Genomic DNA, 23,450 nt, shown 5'->3' with positions numbered 1-23,450 from the left:
GAAATCTCCATATAAGGAAATCCTACGCCTCGTCGTCGTGTCACTCTCGTTCCCATGGTCGCGATCCAGCTGACCAAGATTGTGACTCTTATTAATGGTGTGTAATAACCGAAAGGCTTTTAGGGTGCCTTCGCAGACACGAGCTCGTAAAAACGGTTGAGAGCGGCGTATGGGAAAATTCCACATACGTAACACTACTATGCATACGGTGCTAGTTGAAAAATACATTTATACAGTTGAAAATTGTTCAAACTGTTTGAATATCATTTGTTTTGCCCTTTTTTGTAGTAATCCTCAAATGATCTCCGCTTTAAATGTGCTGGCATTAAATTGGTGAAAGCGTCGCGTGCGTAATATTGTGCCTTCTTTCGTTCGGTTGACTAGGGAAAGTGTCTCGTGGGCTGGTCGCGTGTTCTCATCTTTGCTTCTTCGAGGAATCTTGTTCACACTGTCCCTACCAAAGCTTGTAAATTGCAAATATGCAGTACGGGTTATAAGTGCATGTTTTATTAACGCTATGATGAGTTTATGTATTTGTTCGTTCACAAAACCCATCATAAATATAATTGACCTTGCTTCTAAAGTTGCTAAACGTTACGAAGAAAGCATGAGAAGGAAAGGGAACTGTGGGAGGGTTGTAGTTGTCAACCATTTATAGTAATGCCTTGATCTTGATTCTACTGAAACAGCCTGCCAAATCTCCAATCTACCCAAAAAGCGCGCTGTGGAGTGAAGAGTAGTTGATCGTCCTACCAGTGGAAAGTGTTCCAGACTTCTGTTTGGACATGCACATTAGAAATGTCACTATTGCTCAGTATATCTAGAGATTCGTTCCCCATTAAAGGTCTAAACACACTTATCAGTTGATGTCACACTTATCTGTGACAGATCAGTCCTAGCGTGCCAGTGGTAAGAAAAAGCTATCCTCTACACCCCTCTTCTTTTTACCACTGACACGCCGGTAATGATCTGTTACGAAACTGATAAGTGTGTTTAGACTTTAATGCGAGCTGCGATAGGACCATTTCTGTGGGTGGGTCTGTATCAATGTTCTACTGTGGGTGGGTCTGTATCTACGCGTGCCTACTGCCTGTGCGTGCTAGGGATCACTGCACCGCGTTAGCTGTTTCGGCTTTAAACCTCGGGGCCCGGAAGTTACACCGCTAATGTTCAACTCTTAATATGTCGAGAACGAAGCCTCGGAACCCAAAACGGTAAAGGACTTTTCTATTATTTTTGCACTTGAACGACTAACAACCCAGGAACGACACTGGTAATACCCCTATGTATCCCGTTACGCTGGATGCCCGTGGGCGAAGGGTTGCTAGTGCCGAGTAAGCAGAACTGTGATAGGAATCGTTAGCTCATAGAATGTTGCCACCAAGCACGTATCTGATTGGAGATTACTGTGTAGGGCACAGGGTGTTCTTTTTTTCATCATTCCACACGATTAGCTATGAATCTCACCATTTTTTAGAAAAACGTTTCAGCTTAAACTTACTGTGTTTTGAGGGACACAGTTTTCGTCAACACAACTTTGTTTCAGATGATATCGCTATTCAGATTTGAAAGTCATCTTCACTTTTTAAACGGCATCATACATTTTCATTCATCTATGCTCAGAGGTTATCCCTGAGACCATACACTACTGGAAGGCGCATTGCCTACGTCTCCTGTGGGGCCAGTTTGCGACCACCATTTTGCGCGGAAGAAATATATCGTGCGAGCGAGAGGGGTGATTTCCCGGTCGTCCGCAATGCGCCGGCGCCAATATCGGTGACAAAAAGATATGTGTCACATATTTTCGAATGTTCTGCTTGTGTGCAAAGTTTGATCCAAATCGGAGCGTACGAACTGAGTGATATTACTTGTAAAAGATGTTTCCTCGAAGCAGAAACAACTGCCAGAACCGGAAATTGACGCGTACAAAAATTAATGTGCAACACCATATACATCTAGGTCACCATTCTCCCCGGAATACATGCCGCCTTTTGTATTTTAAATAGATATCAAAATAGCTTTCCTGTATGGTAGATTTCATTTTTGTACTACAGTTTATACAGCAAAGACATCATTCGCGATTAATCTAAACAAACTGTTTATTTTAAATACCTTTTTCTCTGTGATGTTATCCACGAAAAAAGGCACCAGAAGTCCTGCTATTGTACCAATTCCATTCGACATGCCCATCAAAATACTTGCGTATCTAGGCGCAATATCCAAATGGTTGACGTTGAACCCGGAAATAGCAAAGCCGCTACAAGCAACGCCGATCGCAAGTGCGACAGTTGCAGCTGTACCATTTCTGTGTGTGGTCGCATTAGCTACCACCAGAAAGAAGATTGCCTCTATACCAAAACCACCGCAATTGAAGAGTTTTCTAACATTGGTTGTTGTTAATATTTCACGTTTACGAAGATAATCTGCCAGTAGTCCTCCACAAGGCACGATCGCTGTCATCAACAAGTGCGGAAGTGAGCCGATTACACCAGTCTAGAAAAATAATATCAGTATCACTTATTCATATTTCATTATTTAATATTCGTAATTGCTATCATCGATTTTTAAATTGGGATGCTTATTTATACAAGGTAAACCACACAATTCATATCGTAGTGCACTTCATACAACTTCGCAAACCTTGTTTGCTAGCTTCAGGGCAGAGGTGCACACGGAGCCGCTTGGACCTCCTCGCGATTCTAGGTGCTGGGACAGAACCGAGTTTGGAGCTGTTACGTTACTAATCACAGCAAAGGGTTGGGGGTAACTACAAGACTGTTGTGCGTGCGGGCTCGTACCACGCACACTACAGCAGTTCCCCCATTCATGCTGTGATTATCAACATAACAGCTCCACGCTCAGCTGCTGATCTGCCGCCCGGAATCGTGAGGAGGTCACCCTGCTGGAACAGCCAGTTAGAACCGCGTTGAATTTTGAACTGGATCTATCTGATTCAATGCGGTACTACCTGGATTTTCAAGCAGTGATTTGTGCCAGTTCAAAAACGAATCCGGTTCAATGCGGATATCCAGATCGATGGATGAAACAGGATTTGCATGTGCGAAATTTATAAATTTCTATCAGGAATTGCCATTTGCATAAACCCGGAAGTTTCGTATCTGAAATTGCGGATCAAAAATCTTACGGATTCAATCTGGAAATGCCACAAGCTCTTTCGAGTCCGTGGCGATCCAGATTGTCAGAGCAAATAATTCACGGGATGCGTACCGTCAAGATTTTTACACGCATATCCGGTTTGAAACCGATAGAAAATATTTCATCGGGTTCAATCTGGAATTTACGGGAAGAAAACCGCATCAATCCGGATTTAAAATATTTTAATGCGGTTCTAACTGGCAGCTCCAGCAGGGCAGAACCGTTCCGTGTGCACCTCTGCCCTAAAGCTACTTATTTATTTATTAATGAGTTGGTGGAGAGACGTGACCGGCCGAGGATTCAGTGGCCCCAGGTGATGACTTGGGCCTATCGATCCCGTTATACCCGAAGGCAATCGCGCTCCTCACTATAAAATCATCCTTGCCTCCGGAATGGCCCTCCAACTGTTAGGCCTGAGCCGCAAGAAGGGAGGATTCTACTGATCAAGACTCGTACCATCGACAAGGATGTGCCATTATACTAAACTTGTCTAGCGGGTGTTAACCACCACCTTCGCGAGGCATGCCTCTCCGCTACAGGAGGACTTAACCACATAAGCTCTTTCATCATTGTACGTCATTTCAAATTTCGTGTTTCAGATGGTCCCCCGTGATCGAATTCCTAGACGTTGACATTAAGCTAGGCTTAAAAGCTAGCAACAAGGTGTGCGAAGGTGTATGAAGTGTACTACGATCTGAATCTAATGTGCAGAATGTACAGAAACGTGTTTTGGATACTGATACAAGTTTTAAAACATATTCAGATACATAAAGTATAGAAAATTTATTTAACAATATGACCAGCAGTTCCTGAAAAATGGGAAATGTTACGGCTGTACAGTAAGCCCCAACTCATATTATACATATAAATGCGACAAAATACTACTGGATCCTTTTAAAGATAACATGTCTAAAAATAGCTATACTTTAGAAAAGGAAAGTTAACAGTTGACTCTTTAATGACTCGTTGAGTTTCACCCCGATTCATTTCATTACTCGCCGGTGGTCCTAGAGCAGGCTTGCCCGGTAAAGAACAAATACCTCCTTAAGTTCTGGGATCCGGGTAACAACCGACCGCTGAATTGTTACCTTGTTAACCGTTGCGAGGGTTGTGAGTGAACTGCATGAATCTGGATCTATCAATTACATTGGAAATTTCACTTTACGGGATCTGTTCTGCACTGAGCCAAACAAGGGGCCCAGCTACATAGACTTATAGTACGAGCCTGCATGAACGCACAGTCTTGCAGTTCTCCCACAACCCATGCTGTGGTTTGCAGCGTAACAGTTCCGCGCTCGGTTGTTACCCAAGTCCCAGAAATTAAGGAGGTATTTGCTCCCCGTTCGGCTGTTGCCCGGGTCCCAGAACTTGAGGAGGTATTGGCATCCCAAAGGGCAGGCCTGATATAGTGGATGAATCATGTGAAACACCAGTTTTATTGCTCTCAGTTGTCAGTATTCCGTGGGAGCAGGGTTGCTCGCACCGAGTGAACAAAATACTGCAATGGTAGGCACGGTTTGCACGCGTAGGTCAATTTATACAGCCATCGACAATTCGATACGGGAAAGCTCGGTGGACGCTCGCTGGTCGAGACGTCGAGCTGCGCCCGAGTCTTACCTGTGCCATATCCGAGCGCACCGTTATCGAATTTGATTCCATTCCTTTATGTGTTGCGAGCATAAAATTCCGCAAAGTTGTGCTCGGGTACGGCACGGATAGGTCTCGGACCTGGCTCGTCGTCCCGAGGATCGCGCACCGATTTTCCATCCTGCAAACATCAAACGTGCCGATTCCGCACTTGTCCTTGTTGGTGGTTGCACAAATTGACCTTAAACTAGTAGTAGCTCAGCGTGTATACAGGCGGGGATTATTTTATGTACTTGGACTATAGGTTGCCAAATTTATTATCTTAAATTATATTGAAAGTACTTTTTGCAACAAACTCCCCTGCCAGAAACATTTATGTATCGTAAATATTGTTTAGCAGAAGTCAACTAACAATAAGTAGAACTTGTCGAAAGGAAACGAGAATAAGACTTACTTCGACCAGAGGCATGCCAAAGGCTTCGTGCATGAATCGCGCTTGGAATAGCACGAGTAGGTAGAAGTTCCAAGATCTGCAAAAGTTGGCCACGATAATAGCGTACACTGGCATAGATGTCAAGAACTTACGCCACGGTGTCGTGGCAAACGTAGGAATAGGTATTTGTGCCTGCCCTTGACCAAGAGAGTCTTCGATGTAGCGAAGCTCACGAGTTGAGATGCAAGGATGTTTTGACGGCTTCTCGAAGGTTAACCAAAGCCAGAAACAGTACCAAATCAACCCGCAAATACCTGAAATTTTTAATTAATTCTATTATTCTGATGTTGAAATTGTTAAGATACACAATAATTTCCATTGGCAGCAGAGCTTCATTTTTTAAATAATTACTTTTATTTTATGTTGCAAAGCGTTGAAAGACTAAAGTTAGAAGTACTGTATCTATTAAATAGAAGAAAATATTATTTTTTAAGTTAACGAAGCTTCAAACAGGCATGTTCGGGGATAATTATATTGAAAAGGTCTGTATCAATGAGTGAACATTTTTAGAAGTGGCTAATTTAAAAACTTCATCGCAATTAGACAATAATTTTAATATTCCATTTTTAAAAAAGTGAAAATATACTGGAAAACGAAGAAGAGAAAAATGAATACAGTACTACTGCCCGGTTAAAGGCCCGTGTATTCCGCCCGGATAACGGTGAAGTCCCACCCGCCGAGCCACACGCCGTGGGAACGCTCATGGCTCGCTGACTCGCGCTCGCCAAACCGACTCGCCGAACCTGGGCGAGCCTGCGCGCGCCGAGTCGAATCGGCGAGCCACGCGCCGTGGAACTTCACCTTAAGGCCCGTTCCACGCCATCGGTCCGGTCACGGTCCGGTCTCGATCAAAATCATATCCGTGAGCGTCCACACTAACAAGTCGGACGGGTCACGAATGACGCGACTTTGGTTTCCCAAATAAATTCACCGTTATCAGAGCTCGCGTCCGAACCGCTTGACAAGGAGACTGAACGACGTAAACCGAGTGCGAGTGAAATAGCGCACCAGCGAAAGACCCTCGGTCGACAGCGACTTGAGTCATCCAGTACTGAATATGAAAATATTCATATTTCTCATTACACCTTGATAAGAGTGTTACCACCGATGGATTAGTGAGTTTGTGTCCACGAAAATGAGTCGAGATGCGAATCAATTCGGTCTATTTTTTCTTATGAATACATGATTAGGACACACACTACATCCACTAAAAACGGACCGAATTGCTCGATGTTTGGCATCATTTTTATCGAGAAACCCTAAAAACTCCATTGGTAATAATTTCATCAACACTTATCAAGAACATGAGCATTTTATCTGGCCCGTCGGTTTTATTGCTCTCGACTGTCAACGGGTGGTCTACTCGGACCCGAAGGTCCTCGCTCGCAGCGAGAGAGCAAAACAGTGGGGTGAGTAGATCTTTCCTGATAATCCGAACCCAACCATTTGCGTGCGCAGCGTCATGTTGCACGTCAAAAAGTATTCTTTTAATTACAATTAGTAATTCAGTTTGTAAGTGCAATTAATTTCTACGTTTGCACTACCAGCAGACTTTCCGTTTAAATTTTTACAAGTTGAACGCGACAGCTGAAGATTTGTTTCCACACTCAGAATAGAATATGGAAATAGCAAACAGCTCCCTCTCGCGTTCACCAGGCAGCCGCGTATCTATGGGTATTACCATTTCTGTGTAGAAAAAAACTGCTGTAATACCGCCCTGCCAAATCGGCGAGGTAACGTGACGTGTCTACCCCCTTAATTATGATCCGTATTATATAATTTTTGTTGCCAATTTCATGTAGTGAATATACATAATCTCCCTGTCATTTAAGAAGGAACCTGCCGACCGACGAGTTTAGACCGGTTCTGCGCAGGTTGACGCTCATTGGTGCCGGGAGAGGCCACTATTGGTTGTACCCCCACCAACGCTTTTCGGAGCCAATGAGCTTATTCTACATGCGCGAAACGAGTTTCTTCTTAAATGACATGGTGTATAATTCTCGATCGACCGCGTGGTGGCGGTTCATCTTCACCAGGTTTCGCCGAGTCGCACACGCGATGATTCAAAGCTTATGCGAAAAATGAATTATGAATCATTATTCTTCACCGAATCGACGTGGCACGGCGCGGTCGAACGAGAACTATATGCACTACATTCTGCCTAACTATGCCTGTCTGTGTCGAGCTGAAATCAAATAAAATTTCTTTAATTTTCGCGGCGCTGCCTTCTCGCTCAGATTCAACTGACAATAATAACCGTTCATATAGTTTTAGATGCAGTGTCCCCTCTCTATCTAACGCTATAAAAATCACCTCTCTATCTCTTTGCGTTTGCGAGCAGCAACGGCGAAACTGGGTTGAATTTTCGTGGCATCCAATTCTCACATTTACCCTCCATAGCCGTTGCGTATATAGTGCGGGAAAGACGTAGTTCTGCATCAAAACTTTCTTCCGATAGTGTGATGAAAGACCGTATAATACTGCACAACTGTTGTATTCAAATTTTGCTCTATCTTGCCCTATCACTGCTACAAAGTGGTATCCCATGAACCGAAAACGGGCTGTACTTCCGAAAGGCACCGGTGACCGATCGAGATGAAACTTGGTGGATATTACGAAGTGTGTGAAAAGGCCCCAAATATAAAATGTTAGCTTCGGCAATTAATGCGGTCAAGAGATACAGGGGTAATTGTGCACCTTACCGATTTCTTTTTAATCATTTTACCACGGCTCCCCCTTTTAACAATATTTCTGATTTCTTATTCCGACACAACGCATTCCACTTTCCAACTTGTCCCAGGTATTAGTATTAGTTGGGGCTAGATTAGTGTGGGGGGGGGGGGGCTAAAGCATAGTAGCAAACCGATGTGAGTTTGGGGATTCCAGAAATGAGACAGCGGTTACAAGCATAGCGCGGCGGCGTACAACAATGGGGAAGATGCCGCAAAGTGCGGCGCAGAAGGCGCCACTAGCGCATGTACTGCGGTTTTGCATGAGTGCGCATGTGTGAATGGTTTGGGCGCGAATTTTTCATTTGTGGATTGTATGAAGTTGGTAGTTACATATTAATGTTTTATAACACACCGATGACAAGTGGCACGTGTGCTGGTGGCGTCACGGGTGGGGCAAAGTTGCAGTCATCTTCCCCATTGTTTGTTTTCTGTCTTCGTGCAAAACAAACATAAATGTTACACGCCGTCATGCGATGCAACGATTACAGTGAATGAGCGGCCTCCCCTAAAGTAACTGTATCTTTCAAACAGGTAAATTTCCTAAGCTGAAATTTTATATTTCGTGTCCTCGCACATTCTTCAAAACATCTCTGAAATTTCAACTCGATCCGCCACCGGTGCGTTTCGGAATGACATCCCAAATACGTTAAAATTTTAAACGTTAGAACTGATTTTACAGCTCCAGAGTGAATTTCTGCCATACAAAAATGGATTTACTTACCATAGAAATAAAATGACGCTGTCCATCCGAACCACTGACTCAAATAACCGGAAAGTGGCATTCCTATAACAATTGCAGCGTAAGAACCGCAAAATGCCAAAGTTGCCAAACGTGATCTCTCCAACGGTGGTGCCCAATACTTCCAAATACCGTGACACGCTGGGTACGTGACACCCTAATCAAACGAGAAATTGTTCGTCGCATATATTGTGTAAAATGCAAGATGATATTTTACGAAATATGTAATACAGCAGTCGTAATCTCACCTCCACCAATCCTTTCAGGACTTGCACAAACATATCGACGACCGGATCAACTTTCAGTGCACCAGGTACCAATAGGTTCAGAAACGAAGACATGGCAATCGCAGCGCCAAATACTTTGTTTGCAGGATAGAGGGACGCTAGAAATCCTCCTGGCACTTGAGTTACAAGGTAGCCCCAGAAGAAGGACGAATCGAGGGCACTTTCTGTGCCAACTGTCCAATTGAACCTAAAAGTGTTGTTGTCGCCTTCGCCTTCGGTGCTGTTTTTCATGGCTAGTTTCGCCATACCCATGTTACACCTCATACCAAATGAAATAATGAATCCTGGAATAAATGTTGGCAAATGTTATTATATTGTAAAACATGTACAACGTTTTATTACGAAGTTAAATACGAAGAAGTGTTATAGATAGAAAAAGTGAATGTTTACAAAGACTAAAGTTTTGACGTAATGTGATTAACTGCATAATGAAGTAATATAGTATAGTAAATATTGTATAAATAGTTTCGTAGAAAATAGTATAACTGTAAAATTACTTGAAAGGTGCTGCATTCGCTAACATATTGTATACGTATTGTGCAAGTGAAAATATGATGAATGAATTGACTGATGTTATATCAATAATGTGATGTAAAAGCACTACAAGGCCAAAAAATCGTGGCGCTAAATAGAAGTCAGCAGTAAACATGTGGTACAGCTTTCAAAGCATATAAAATTAGATGATATAAACTAGATATATAAGTCATAGAAAAACACAAATATCCTAATTATATCTGAATCGTATCGATGATTCGTTAATCTTTTAACGAATATAGAAAAGTGTTAGAGCATATACTTTTTCATATTTCTCCTTTCAATGTAAGCATTAGAGTAGAACCTCCACTATTCGAATCGTTTCGCAGATCGATAATATACATCGAACAGGTAGTACACAATACACCACTGCGGTGGATCGTGTACAAAGCATGTGGAGTCGACGTAGAAATGGGAGCCCGAACTCGCTATCTCTAAGTAGTGACAGGTACGACCTTCTGGCCCGCGCGAAGGAGCGCCACGATCCGGCCTCACGTACTTTTGCGGGCCGCGCGGCGTGTGGCTCGCCGGCCCGCGCGCCGGACCGCGCGCAAGTCCGTCCGTGTAAAGGGCCCTAATAAGCCACAAAAAGTATGGTATACAATTTTTTTGTACAGGGGGCTCTGTTTTCAAGAAAATTGATTTCTAAAATTTGTCAGATACATGTAAGACTGAATACGAATTGACTATCAGGTCATTCCCTTACCGATTGTTTCTGTCCATGTCAGTGTTTGTAAACATTGCACTGATATTATTTGTAATTTGCGGTTTTATTATATTTATATTATATCTGCACTTGTATTATGTCTGTACTTTGTGTGCAGTATTATTGTAATAATATATATTATTAACATCGTTACACGGCAAAATAATTTTAGGTGCAGCCATTGCATTACTACGGTAAGAAAAAGAAAAAAAACAAGCGCGCACCAGGAATCGAACCGAAGACCTCCGGCACCGTAGCCAAACATCTTAATATCGTAGCTCCGACCGTTGCTTCCTAAGAATGTTTGCATAACTGAAATACTACTGTTGCGCAAAACTTTGAACTCAAATTTCTCGAAAACGAAGGCCCACTGTACAAAAACCCTTTACGGTTTTGTAACACTAGGTGTGCACTACAATGTCCACCCAGTCTCATTCCAGAACCGATTGCATAACCTGTGCGGTCTCCTTGTTAGACCTTGCTTTTACCAAGTGCCTCGGCCACTTCCGTCTCCGGCGCGATCTCGATGCCTTTGTTACAGCGAGGTACTATAGTTTTAGAATGGATAGACCAAAGAGGCACATCAGTCTCTTTTATACACTGAAGATCCGCTGTTGCCGTCTCCGGAGCGAGCTGAATCTTACTGGTTGAAACTTAAGCTTCCTCTAGGGCTGAACATTCATCAACTAAATGAGCGTGTTTTTGAATGTAGCTTGAATGCGCCGCTCTGCTGCGTACACCTCCTTTTATACTGGAAAATTGGCAGGCTGGCGCATGCGCAGTGAGTCGCTAGTTAATATTTCGCGTTTTACTCGTTTAATACATATTTTTTTGTTTCACGCTTTCGGCAGTATTTATATTAAATTATTCCTAACATCTCTATAACATTTATTCTTTTAATATTCGCTTAAATCATAAATTATGTATGAAAGTATATACAATGACTCTGCGCGGCATTGTAGTACAGATTACGCGGTAATGTAGTACGGATCTATTTTATCGACGGTCGGTATTCCCAGTTCGAGTCCCCGTGGGATGTTACAGATGCATCCGGTTATTGTGCAGTATGTATCCGACGAACGGTACTCGCACTAACATTATGTTTTGAGTACTATACTACATATATAATCTGATGAGTGGTATTTAAATCCTGGAAAACTTCTTGAATATCACTGTATAATTATTGGTGATGAAAATAACGTTTTTCTTTTAGCAATATACGTGTTATCAATACTGCCTACCGGAGAAGAATGGTTTCGATGTAATATTTGTTACAGGTGAGGTCACGAAATGTGCGGAGCAACGGAAATAAACTTTATTTGTCCAATTCCCGAACGCAAAAAATAAAATATTGTAAAAATCCTGTTTTTATACTTTTATAAAAAAAAATATTTTTTTAAACCTAATGCTAATCAAAGATTGATGAAAAACATTTATAGAACAAGCAGTAATAAAAACACCTGTGAAAATGACTTTAAAAACTCATATATACATGAATTAATCAATATTTCTTAACTTGGCGATATTAGGTACACTTTTTTAGGACCCGATTTTTACATGGCTTACGTTTTTTGAGTCCTAATTAAAAATTTATAGGTTTCAACAATTCTAACTTATGCTACATGAAAGATGAGTAATTTGTCTTTACTTTGAAACGATTATTATTCAATTGACAGCGATTTAACTTTTGCCTGGCGATATTAGGTACAGTCACCCTAGCTACTTCAGCCAATAACCAAAATACGTGCGCCCCGCCTTTAGAAGTGTGCCCAAATAAGTGACACGATCAATCATCACAGCGGCGGACTGCATCGCCCGTGACCGTCCACCAGGAGTTTTCTTTCCGCACACTAATAGTACCTATACCCGGTCCAGCTGCGGTAGACCACGCTGCCGCGTTAGTGGCCCGGATTGAGGAATTTGATGCCTTTTTCGTACAACTTTAGAACTACAAAAGATATCGGAATGCAATTTCTGCCGAAAAATATGGGGAAATTATCCTCTTCTAATAATGGATAATTTAACATATTTTACGTTTACTTCATTTTTCTTTTTTCAATTTTTTAACCATAATTGTTTTGAAAAGCTTCTGCAGGCTGTTTCATTTAATACTTTATTTAATGCTCTATTTAAAATTCATGGTGTTGATAAACAATAGGCTGGTTGTTTCTGCATCATTACTTTTATAAATTGAGAAATTAAATTTTTATTCAATTATGTATTAGTTCTGCAGCCTCAGAAACCTAATGTTCTGGTTATCTTTTTGTGATTTTATCCTTAATGTAGTGCATGCATAGGTAAAAAATAAGGGGTAACTGATAGAATGTGTCTTTGTTTGTAGCGGCCTTTGACTTTTTTCTGAATTATGGGTAAAAAATTGAAAAATGAAATAAACGTAAAATATGTTAAATTATCCATCATTAGAAGAGGATAATTTTCCCCATTTTTCAGCGCAAATTGCAATCCGATGTATTTTATAGTTCAAAAGTTATGCGAAAAAGGGATAAAATACTTCAATCCAGACCACTAATGCCGCAGCGTGGTCTGCCGCAGCAGAACCGGGGCATAGGTAGGTATTTCCACGGCGCGATTGCACTCCGTTTTCTTCCCCGCCTGTTACATAGACATATATATGTATGAGTTCGTACGCACTTGGTCGCGGCGACTAACGAGTCGCCGGCAACCACGGAAACGTGAGCGACGCACAGGAGACCAAGTGGTTGCGGCAACCAACGAGGTGCCTTGCCAATCAGGGATTGTAACCCGCTCGGAGCCGGTTACTAGTAACATAAGACAGTCTAGTCCAGACAGCCACTTAAGGGTGTACTCTGGTCATCTGACCGAAAAATTGAGCAGGGCACAAGTAGATGAATATTATGTAAAAAGTTTTCCATCATTATATTTGTCATTCATTGAGTAAAAAATTCATAAAGATTGTTCATTTTATCGGCTGGCTACCAGAGTACGTTAAGTGGCTGTCTAAACCAGGCAGTCTTATGTTACTAGTATAACCCGCTCCGGGCGGGTTACAATCCCTGATTGCAATGCACGCGTTCACACGACCAGCGACTTTGTTGGCGACCACAAATTTATTTTCCAAATTGAATCTCGTAAAGCAATTTGGGACTTATCATATAACGAAATCTCCAATCGTGACATTTAAAAAAACAATAAGAAGAAATGGTGGATTTATTTGAGAATGAGCAAACCAGTAAACATTCCCTTTTGGCGGCGTTCTTCCAATATAGGATGCACCCAATATCGCCTCTTCTTTTTATTTTTTTTTCAATGTACTTCAAAATTACAATATTCTCCTCGACGTCCATTCTGTTTGACGCTTTCTACGAAACGGATAGGTATCGAATTGCTCGGTCTGTTCGCTTCGTTTGGTTGCCCGAATTTTAGTCTCTGCGCGACCAAGTTGCCGGCGACTGGTCGCAAATACGTAATGGGGCTAGGTCGAACTAGATAGACAAGTAAGAAAAAGTAAACCAGTCAACTCAGCAGACCTCTGGGAAAAGTTACAAGCAGCTTGGAATTAGATTCCAGCAGATTTATTACACTCGTATACAGGGTGCCCCACGCAAATGGGTATGTGTATAGCTTTAAAATGGTAGAAGACAAAAAAGATTTTATTGGGCAAATGTAAATAGTTTCGGATGAAGCATCACATGTCTGTTTCGGAGGTAGAAGAGTGTTAGAGATTTCTAAATTACTTTTACTTTTTTAAGTGCACCCAAATATTTTTTTTTATACGCCGATTGATGTGTTTTCTTATTATTTATAAGAAAGTGTTAAAGGCCTTGTGTCGAAAAATGATTCGTTTAAAAGATATTTTAACTGTCGTATTACCATATACAGTGAACTCTTGCTATGAACTCGCGCTCGGGGCTGGCGGCGAGCGCTTAACAAATAGTGTTGACGACTCCGAGCCGCCGCGCTGATGCAGCGAGAGAGAGAGAGAGACAGGGCTTACGCGCCGTGAAAGACGAAACGGGACAGAGTATCATACTCTCTCTTTCGTAGCCAACGGTAACGTCATGTCGCCTCATTCGTCCTCTCTCGCTTGCTCTTGGGTTCTCTCACTCAAGACCGAATGATTCCAACAAGTGGTGGGGATAGCGGCGAGCACTAGTGCGGCGCACTCTTGGAGAGAACTATCAATACAAACGGCGCGATATTCGCATATCAGTCGCTGCGACTGGTTGTCCACTGACTAGGTACTGACCAAAATGGTACCCGGAAATTTGATACCATTCTTAGAGGTTAAAAAAATATATAATGCAGATAAACTAAAAATATTTAGTTTTTCTTTCGTATATATTGATAGACTTGTGAGAGCGTATATATTAAGGCTGTTCGAGTACTCGAATATTCGAGTAGCTTGAAGTTCGGACTGAGCCGAGACTCGGTTTCCGAGCCGAGCCAAGTACCCGTAAAAAACGAGTGGCTCGAAAGAACCGATCGGCTCGATAAAACGGAGTACCTCGAATTTTTTCGAGCGGCTCGAATATACTTGGAGCAGATCGAAATTTTCGAGCAGACCGACTATGTCGAGTAGCTTGATGCTTGAAGCTTGAACGTTTCGGGCAATACAAATGTTTCGAATATTTTATCAGTGACTGACAACTGCAAGGTATATTTATAGTTACTCCTGATAAAATTGGGTATTGTTCTCTCAAAAAGAAATTGCTAATCCTTATAATTGATCTTTCATTAACTTTTCTGATTATGAATAAATATTTTATTTATAAAAATATGTCAATTACTTATAAAATTATTTATGAACATTATATAAAAAAAAATTATTTTCAAAAGTTTATTATAAATTAAATCAATTAATTTTGTTATAAATTTATTTCACGCATAGTACCTGCTATTGCGAGCTGGAAAGAAGTCGGACTACCCTCAAGCTGAAATGTCACAGGGGCAAGGGGAATCTTCTGCTCGCTCCACCTTATCCCCTCCAAGAAATCATACTTTTGGGTTCTTAGCGGCTGCCCATATGCGCGGAATCCCCTGATTTGTTCCGTTCACGTTCCTCGTTACGCCGAGGACTTTGCTGCAAGGGATTGGGTGGAGCGAGCGGACGATTCCCCTTGCCCCTGTGACATTTCAGCTTGTGGGTAGTCCGACTTCTTTCTAGCTCTCAATAGTATGTATTTCGCCGTGGAATACAAACGATCAAAGGTTAGGTTACAAACGTGATAAAAAATAATTCAAATAAGCTACAAACTTTAGCCAAAAGTCACGACTTGCGGGTCACGATCGCGATCGTAACAAATTCTCTGTTCTACTTCTAGTTCTCAAGAATTTTGGTTAACCGTAAATCTGAGAGAAATTCTCTCATCAACTTTGGTTGAGACGAAACTCTTGACCGATTTTCGTTCACCAATTTCGGTTGAGCCGACCGTAAATGCCATTTCGTAACCGAAATTATATCGGTCTCGACTTCCTGGTTTGAAGTGTTAGTAATTCTGATGAAGTGTCCCGTTCAATCATATTTTAATTATTTCAACCACCTAAACTATGAAATTAAGCTTAAAATTCAAATTCCGGGTTCTTATGACACGTTATTGGAAAACAGAAACGCTGCAGCAGCTGGGAAAATTTGTGATGTAAAAAAGAAATTCGTTTACCACTGCCCGTTGATGATCCGCAACTCTTACGTCATGAGATTTGGCATACAAAATCACGGAAACAAATTTTCGTACCTCCTACCACTTAGAAATTAGTTCAAGTGAGGCTTATCTGAAGATACCCTGCACATGTACAGTATTGTCTCGTTGAGAGCTCGGTTTGGTGTACACGATGTGGACTTTTCGCTATCCCCACCACGTCTGTCTCAGTCTTGTCCAGCGAAGGCGAGAGCGGGATGGAACGAGAGCGTGTAAGAGGCACTGAAAGCGAGCGAGGACGGTACGAGACAGACGACGCGTTGATGTTCTGTCTCGCTCCGTCTTTCGGACGCCTGACACTCCGTCCTTTGCGTGCGCGATGGTCGCGAGCGCTTACCGTGAACGAAAACCGTTTTCGCAACATCTTGACGCAGGCCCGGTCTTTTTTGCGCCCTACGCGAACTTGTCAAATTGCGCCCTTTATTATAATACATTTATTTGAGATTATTTATGACTTTACTCTGAAAAATTAGGCAACTGCCTAGGGCGTAAGGTTGACAAGCGGTGCAAAATGATCTTTTCATTGTTGGCAGTCTTGAAAATAAACATTTAAATGAAATACTACAAATTGTACTGCAACTGTTTTAAACTACGAATAAAAATTCGGCGTAAGGTCATCAATAATCTCAAATAAATGTATTATAATAAAGGGCGCAATTTGACAAGTTAGCCTAGGGCGCAAAAAAGGCTCTTGCGCTGCCCGGCTATCTGACCGTCGACGCATGCGTCGAGCAGTCACGATTTCGCCTGAATGCTCGCGCCCCACAGTGGTCAAAAATCAAGAAAACCTGGCTAAAACATGAAGGTGACCTTTGATTTGTACAAAAGTAAGTAGACTAAGGTTTTCGAGGTCGCTGATTACGAATCTGAAGTCAAAATTCCAAAAAACAAAATGACGCACCCAATATGGCGGACGCGCATATCAGAAAAACATCCGATTTGGTCTAAACTTGGTATTCTAGAGTTTTCGAGGTCGCTAATTACGAATGTGATGTCAAAATTGCAAAAAAAAAATGGCGGGCCCAATATGGCGGACGCGCATATCAGGAAACATCAGATTAGGCTAAACTTGGTATCAGCAGCAAACAGTCGTCGCGAGTGATCAAAATGGGCTATCTAGTTGGACAAAACCCAAAATTGAAAGTACTTAAAAAAAAATTTCACCATGGTAAGTGCAAGGTGGATAGTAGATAAGAAGAATCGAAGCTGTTCATGACCTTTGTTCATATGTCCAATGTAAACAATGCCCCTCCCCCCCCCCACACACACACATAGCTCGTATCCTCTGTGTATGCGCGTGAGTCGACGATCGAAGTCTCAATACTCGTCACTGTTTGTCGTTCATGGTATTTTTTAGTGGCAGTATTTATGGTATATATTCAATCAGTGGTGGATTTCATCATGCACCGTAAGTACATGGACCCTAAAACTTGAATACATTATTTGATTGCCTAGAATCAAAAATATACTACAAAAATTTACAGTCTTTGTACTTTGACGGCCTCTCAAAAAAACGTTCCGATTGGTTCTACCGTGAGGCTTCTTGGAACTTGTTCACACAAGTATAGAGAGTCTGAAAAAATTATTTCCATTTGCTACTTATTACAACTTTGGACCTGGGACATTTTTTAATAAGTTAATGTACAAATGGAATTTCCGTGAAAGCGGATCTAACAAGGGAACACAGCGCACCCGGACTCCTCGATTGGAACGCAACTTTGTGGGTTTATAGAGAAGTGGCTCGAGACAAGAACAACGGTATTTTTCATTCGTGCCCTATCGCTCTTTAAGCGTGTCAAAACTACGCTCAAAGTCAAATAGGCACTCACACTTTTCGCGTATAACTCCTAAAGTATAACAGACAGAAAAAAATGTTTCAAACAAAAGTTTCATGGCGCAATAAGCGCTGCAAACTTGCGTCGATAAATATTTGAAAAGAGTTTGAGAAAAATTCATGACGAAAAAAACTTTTATTTTAAAAGAAAAAAAAAACAATCCTACTTTTCTATATTCGATTTTCATCAAATATACGTATATTTAGTCGAACTACTTCATTCAGTTTCATAGATGACGCGGGATTTGGCTGTTGGTTGCTGATACCAAGTTTAGACCAAATCTGATATTTTTCTCATATGCGATCCGCCATATTGGGTCCGCCCATTTTTTTTTGCAATTTTGACACCAGATTCGTAATCAGCGACCTCGAAAATCCTAGTATACCCATTTTTGTACAAATCAAAGGTCACCTTCATGTTTTGGGCAGATTTTCTCGATTTTCGACCACGGTGCGCCCTCGCGAACGTCCGTTGTGCACGCTAAGCGTTCCATCTCGCCTCCCCCCCCCCCCGCCCCCTTCGACCAGAAAGAAGCGAGAAACGATCGCATGGAATTAGGGCTCTGTTCACGATACGGGCTCGACGCTGGTCCCGACCAGTGAGCCCTCAGCGAGACAATACTGTAATAGCAACAAAATTATCTGTTTATCTTGGCCTTTTGATTTCACCCAACAATCATTCTAGTGAATGACCAGTGGCTTAGTAACTAGCGCTCTCCAAGGTCGTGTATGCCTACACTCGGGGTTCTGCCACTCTCGTCCGCGTTGTCAGGGATACCGCGCCACGCTAAAGAGGCGAATATAACAGACCAGCGTGCGAACGAGCGTGTATTAGCCACGTTATGCACTTGCGACAAGTTGCTGGCAACTTGGTCGACAAGAGACCAGAAACTTTTGTTGTTCGTCGCGACCAAGTGCGTATAGTGCCTATCCGAGATATAGTGACTTAAGTGTGAAGTCCCTCAGCGGGGTCTTACCCGACACCCTGCTGGGTACTGGCCGCTAAACGGGCCCCCCTACTACCTCTTGCAGGACTGTATTTAGAGAAGACCAGGACAAAACCAGGGCCCTGATAGAAAATAAAACAGAAATTGAAGATACGGTTTATCATTATTAAAAGACATCAATTAAGCTTTGCTACTGGCTATTAAAAATTGTCTCATATTAAATACGAATACATTTTAGTGAGGTATATGAACAGCATTAGAACAGTAGTGGAGAATTTATGAATCAATATAATAATTAATCAAAGCTTAATTTATGTCTTTTAATAATGATAAACCGCATCTTCAATTTCTGTTTTATTTTCTGTGGGCTCCGGTTTTGTCCTGGTCTTCTCTAAATACAGTCCTGCAAGAGGTAGTAGGGGGGCACGGTTAGCGGCCAGTACCGAGCAGGTTGTCGGGTAAGACCCCGCTGGTGGGCTTCACAGGTAAGTCACTATATCTCGGATAGGCACTATACGAACTCATATATCCCCGTGTACTTCGTGGTCGTCGGCGACCAGGTTGCCGGCAACTTGTCGCAGTGCGTAACGTGGCTTAGTGGCATACGGTGACACACTCCGTCACTGCTAAAGATTGGAAGGGGAAACAGGCGTGTGAGGGGCCCCTACGCTGGAGAGCGCTTCACTAAACCATGTGTACTAGGGTGACTCTTATTATCGACATCTGAATTTTCGTCGCAGCACCCCCCGGAATAGTTCCAAATAATACAAAAAAATCTGTGTAAAGTTTGAGCCCGATCAGATAACGGGAAAAGGTGCCCCTGGGCCCTTCGACATTTAAATAATTATTTAACAGCTCACAAAGTCGATTTTATATAATATCCTCCAAGTTATTGGTTACATAACAAAATATGTCAAACAAAAGTTGTAGATTCAGACAAGGAGCATCTTTTATTGTTGTATTACTTTTCCTCGTGCGACAAACGGTTTTCGAAAAAAATCCGATAAACTAACAAAAAAAAAATTATTTTTCAAATTTTGAGAGTTTGAATCTTTCTCGAACACTTTTTATTTATGAAGGCGAAGAAAAAAAAATTATTTTTATTTTCGAGGACTATTGTTTAACATTTAAGGCGGGGCATATACCGAGATGTGCCAAAAAGATAACAATTTTTTTCCATATTTTCAGTGTTTGACATGTCATGAATGTTTCCTGAAATTTAGGGACCGAAATTCGCAAAAATATCGAAGGTATAGACATCAGAAGTGAGGTATTCAAATACATGTTTCTCGAAATTATGATTTTCAAACATGTTACCCACGATTACTCAAAACCTATTCAACCGTTTTACTTCAAATTTTGCATGGCGATGTGGTATACTATTACTCGGGTTTTTGACAGCGCGGATTTTTTAATTGATTCATAGTTTCTTTTTTATTGCCAAGAAAGTGCAAGATTTCACGTCCATTTTTTTTTAAATTTGAAAATTTAAATGTATTTCGAAAATTTCTTATTCATGAAGACTAAAAGAACTGTATCTTTTATTTTCAACCCTAAAGGTTAATGCTGTTACGTCTCTGTCACGAATGAGTGTACTTCACTTCTAATGTCTATATCTTCGATATTTTTGCGAATCGGTCCCTAAATTTCAGGAAACATTTATGACATATGAAACACTGAAAATATGGAGAAATTTTTTTTTATCTTTTTGGCATATCTCGGTATATAAAATAGTCCCCGAAAATAAAAATTACAATCCTTTTCTTCACCTTCATAAATAAGAAGTGTTCGAGAAGGATTCAAACTCTCAAAATTTGAAAAATAAATTTTTTTTTTAATTTTTCGGACTTTTTTTCTAAAACCGTTTGTCGCACGAGAAAAAGTAATACAACAATAAAAGATGCTCCTTGTCTGAATCTACAGCTTTTGTTTGACATATTTTATTATGTAACCAATAACTTGGAGGATATTATATAATCGACTTTGTGAGTATTTAAATAATTATTTAAATGTTCAAGGGCCCAGGGGCACCTTTCCCCTTTATCCGATCGGGCTCAAACTTTACACATGTATTTATTATTATTTTGAACTATTCTGGAAGATGCAGTGAAGAAAATCTTGAAAAAAATTCACCAAGAATAAATAAGAATAAATAAGAGCATCCTAAGTAGTGTGTACCATAATATGTGAGCATAACTTCCGTGGTGGATTCAGCACAGAAAAGTAATAAAACAAGTTCATATGAACGTTTGTCCTATCTGACTACCTTGTTTCCGAGTTACGGCCGTTTTTGAGTTGTATCAGCTCGAATACAAGCCTCTAAACGTCTTATCATTGACCTTCAGACCAGTTCAAAATTGATAGGTATTGTTTGAATTTGATGGCAGCCGTGTTCAATACGCTGCCGATGTGTGCCAACTAGGGCGGAGCGGAAAATTTAAAATTGAATTTTCAGTTGGCCTGGGTGCGGGATAGTTGTCTTTTGATTAACCAAACACAACTGTAAACAAGTTTTGGAAAATATTCATGTCTGCAGGTTCCTTTTTCTCCTAAATAATCATATAATCATATAATCATATAATCATATAATCATATAATCATATAATCATATAATCATATAATCATATAATCATATAATCATATAATCATATAATCATATAATCATATAATCATATAATCATATAATCATATAATCATATAATCATATAATCATATAATCATATAATCATATAATCATATAATCATATAATCATATAATCATATAATCATATAATCATATAATCATATAATCATATAATCATATAATCATATAATCATATAATCATATAATCATATAATCATATAATCATATAATCATATAATCATATAATCATATAATCATATAATCATATGATCATATAATCATATAATCATATAATCATATAATCATATAATCATATAATCATATGATCATATGATCATATAATCATTTTTAGGAGAAAAAGGAACCTGCAGACATGAATGTTTTCCAATTTTTTTTTTACAGTTGTGTTTGATTAATCAAAAAACAACTATCCCGCACCCAAGCCAACTGAAAATTCAAATTTAAATTTTCGCCTATATAGTATCGCGCCGCTCTAGTGCCAACGTTATCTATTGCTATGTTGTGAACCAGTGACAGAAACGGCTGGAACGCGGAAACAAGATCAGATAAGACGAATGTCTATATGAACTTTATTTATTATTTTCATGTGCTAAATTCCCCACTGAAGTTATGTCCACATATTATGGTACATCCTCTACAGAGCATTGAGTTAAAAATTATATGCTTTTGAATGTACTTATTGTAAAATGTAATAGAAGCATCGTGGCGGAATGCAGAGACTAAGTTGTTGGAATAAATATTGCTACGTTATTGCCAACTATAATAAAATATATATAAAACATAAATTAGATATTACGATTACACATTATCCATCTATGTACGTTCTTGAGAAAATATATTGTTAGAAACGGGATAGAAGTTAGATGAGGTACGATGCGGCATCACGAAATAATCCAACTACGTACATACATACGTGTGTAGTTTTACGTGTGTAATATGTGTACTTTTATACGCCCACTGTACTTTTATATGAAAAATTATTTTTGATTGCAATCAAGAATCTGAGGTATAGTTTTTTCGGTCAGTGTAACTGTGGGTTACTAATTACTTATATTCACGTTCTGAAATGATGGTGCAATAAGTATACAACTTAAAAATGATGAAAAATAATATAAAAATATTTGTTGAAATTTACCTAGGCAAGCCAAAGTTGCAATAGTATATCTTTTCGACAAACAGGGACATTCTGGCTTGCAGTAAGTATCGATGTGACGCAATGCGGGCCTTTCGTGGTCAGGAAGTGATTCAAACGAGGCCTGTCTACTATATCCTCTCTCGTCCTCGAACCCCTTATTGTCTATATTACCCTCGCGGGGCATCTCAAATTCCTCGTAGCCAGCATTGCTTCTTCTGAATCTGGAGTTATAAATTCGTTTTATTAATAAATTATTTAATAATAATACCCTTAATAATACAAATCTTATGCTAGATGAAAGGTAGAATAGAATTTTGCTTAATGCGAACAATACAAAATAGTATAATAATAAAATGAAAATAGAAACATAAATACATAGTAATTTATAATAACATTTATATGTTAATCATAGCTGAAATTAAATTGCCTGCATAACCAGGAATAGAGACACTGTATTCAAATCTTTGAAATTTTGTAGGAATATATTTCACAGCTAGGTTCATTTCGTTGTCCACGTTAACTAAATAAACACACTCTGCCATTTCTTTTCAGAAGAAAAAATTCACATTTCTTAAGATCCTCTGTTTTATTCGACATTTCTCTTAAAACATTGAACAAATAAATTTACTTGACATGGTCATAAATACTTACAATTCCTTAACTACTTCAAACTTTAGTAATACAACTGCTCTTTGGAAATGCAAACAATTATATAGGTATTTACTTTACTACTTTTACTATCTACATCTGTCACATAAAATTTTTCTTCAAATATGTGTTACAATTAGCGAAAATGAAATTAACTTATGAAGGGTGGATTATAGTTTCTGATCTGCATTTAATTCGAAGTATTTCATTAAATACTTACGGTCATCATAAAAGTATATGATTATTGAAACTGCTATATTAAGTGCTGCATGTAGACTAAACTAATGACGTATCGATAGATCATGCATTCTAATTTAACAGGATCGGAGA

At 40.0% G+C, this 23,450-nt stretch overlaps 1 protein-coding gene and 1 long non-coding RNA gene across 2 annotated transcripts in view; both read right to left on the bottom strand.

Moving 5' to 3' along the window:
- Positions 1 to 23,450, bottom strand: part of LOC143369815 (uncharacterized) — a 230,457-nt gene that overhangs the window by 191,399 nt on the left and 15,608 nt on the right. The window lies entirely within an intron of this gene.
- Vglut (Vesicular glutamate transporter) overlaps positions 1 to 23,450 on the bottom strand; it is a 44,201-nt gene that overhangs the window by 16,099 nt on the left and 4,652 nt on the right. Inside the window, exons 3-7 of the mRNA XM_076814075.1 lie at positions 22,473 to 22,693; positions 8,956 to 9,278; positions 8,690 to 8,864; positions 5,198 to 5,490; positions 2,113 to 2,493 (exon numbers count right to left, since the gene is read on the bottom strand). Coding sequence (XP_076670190.1) covers positions 2,113 to 2,493; positions 5,198 to 5,490; positions 8,690 to 8,864; positions 8,956 to 9,278; positions 22,473 to 22,693 — 1,393 coding nt within the window. The remainder of the gene's footprint in view (positions 1 to 2,112; positions 2,494 to 5,197; positions 5,491 to 8,689; positions 8,865 to 8,955; positions 9,279 to 22,472; positions 22,694 to 23,450) is intronic.

The sequence above is a fragment of the Andrena cerasifolii genome, chromosome 6 (genome assembly GCF_050908995.1).
Source record: "Andrena cerasifolii isolate SP2316 chromosome 6, iyAndCera1_principal, whole genome shotgun sequence".
Lineage (NCBI taxonomy): Eukaryota > Metazoa > Arthropoda > Insecta > Hymenoptera > Andrenidae > Andrena > Andrena cerasifolii.
The sequence above is the reverse complement of the archived record's forward strand: the minus strand, read 5'-3'. Positions and strand labels throughout refer to the sequence as shown.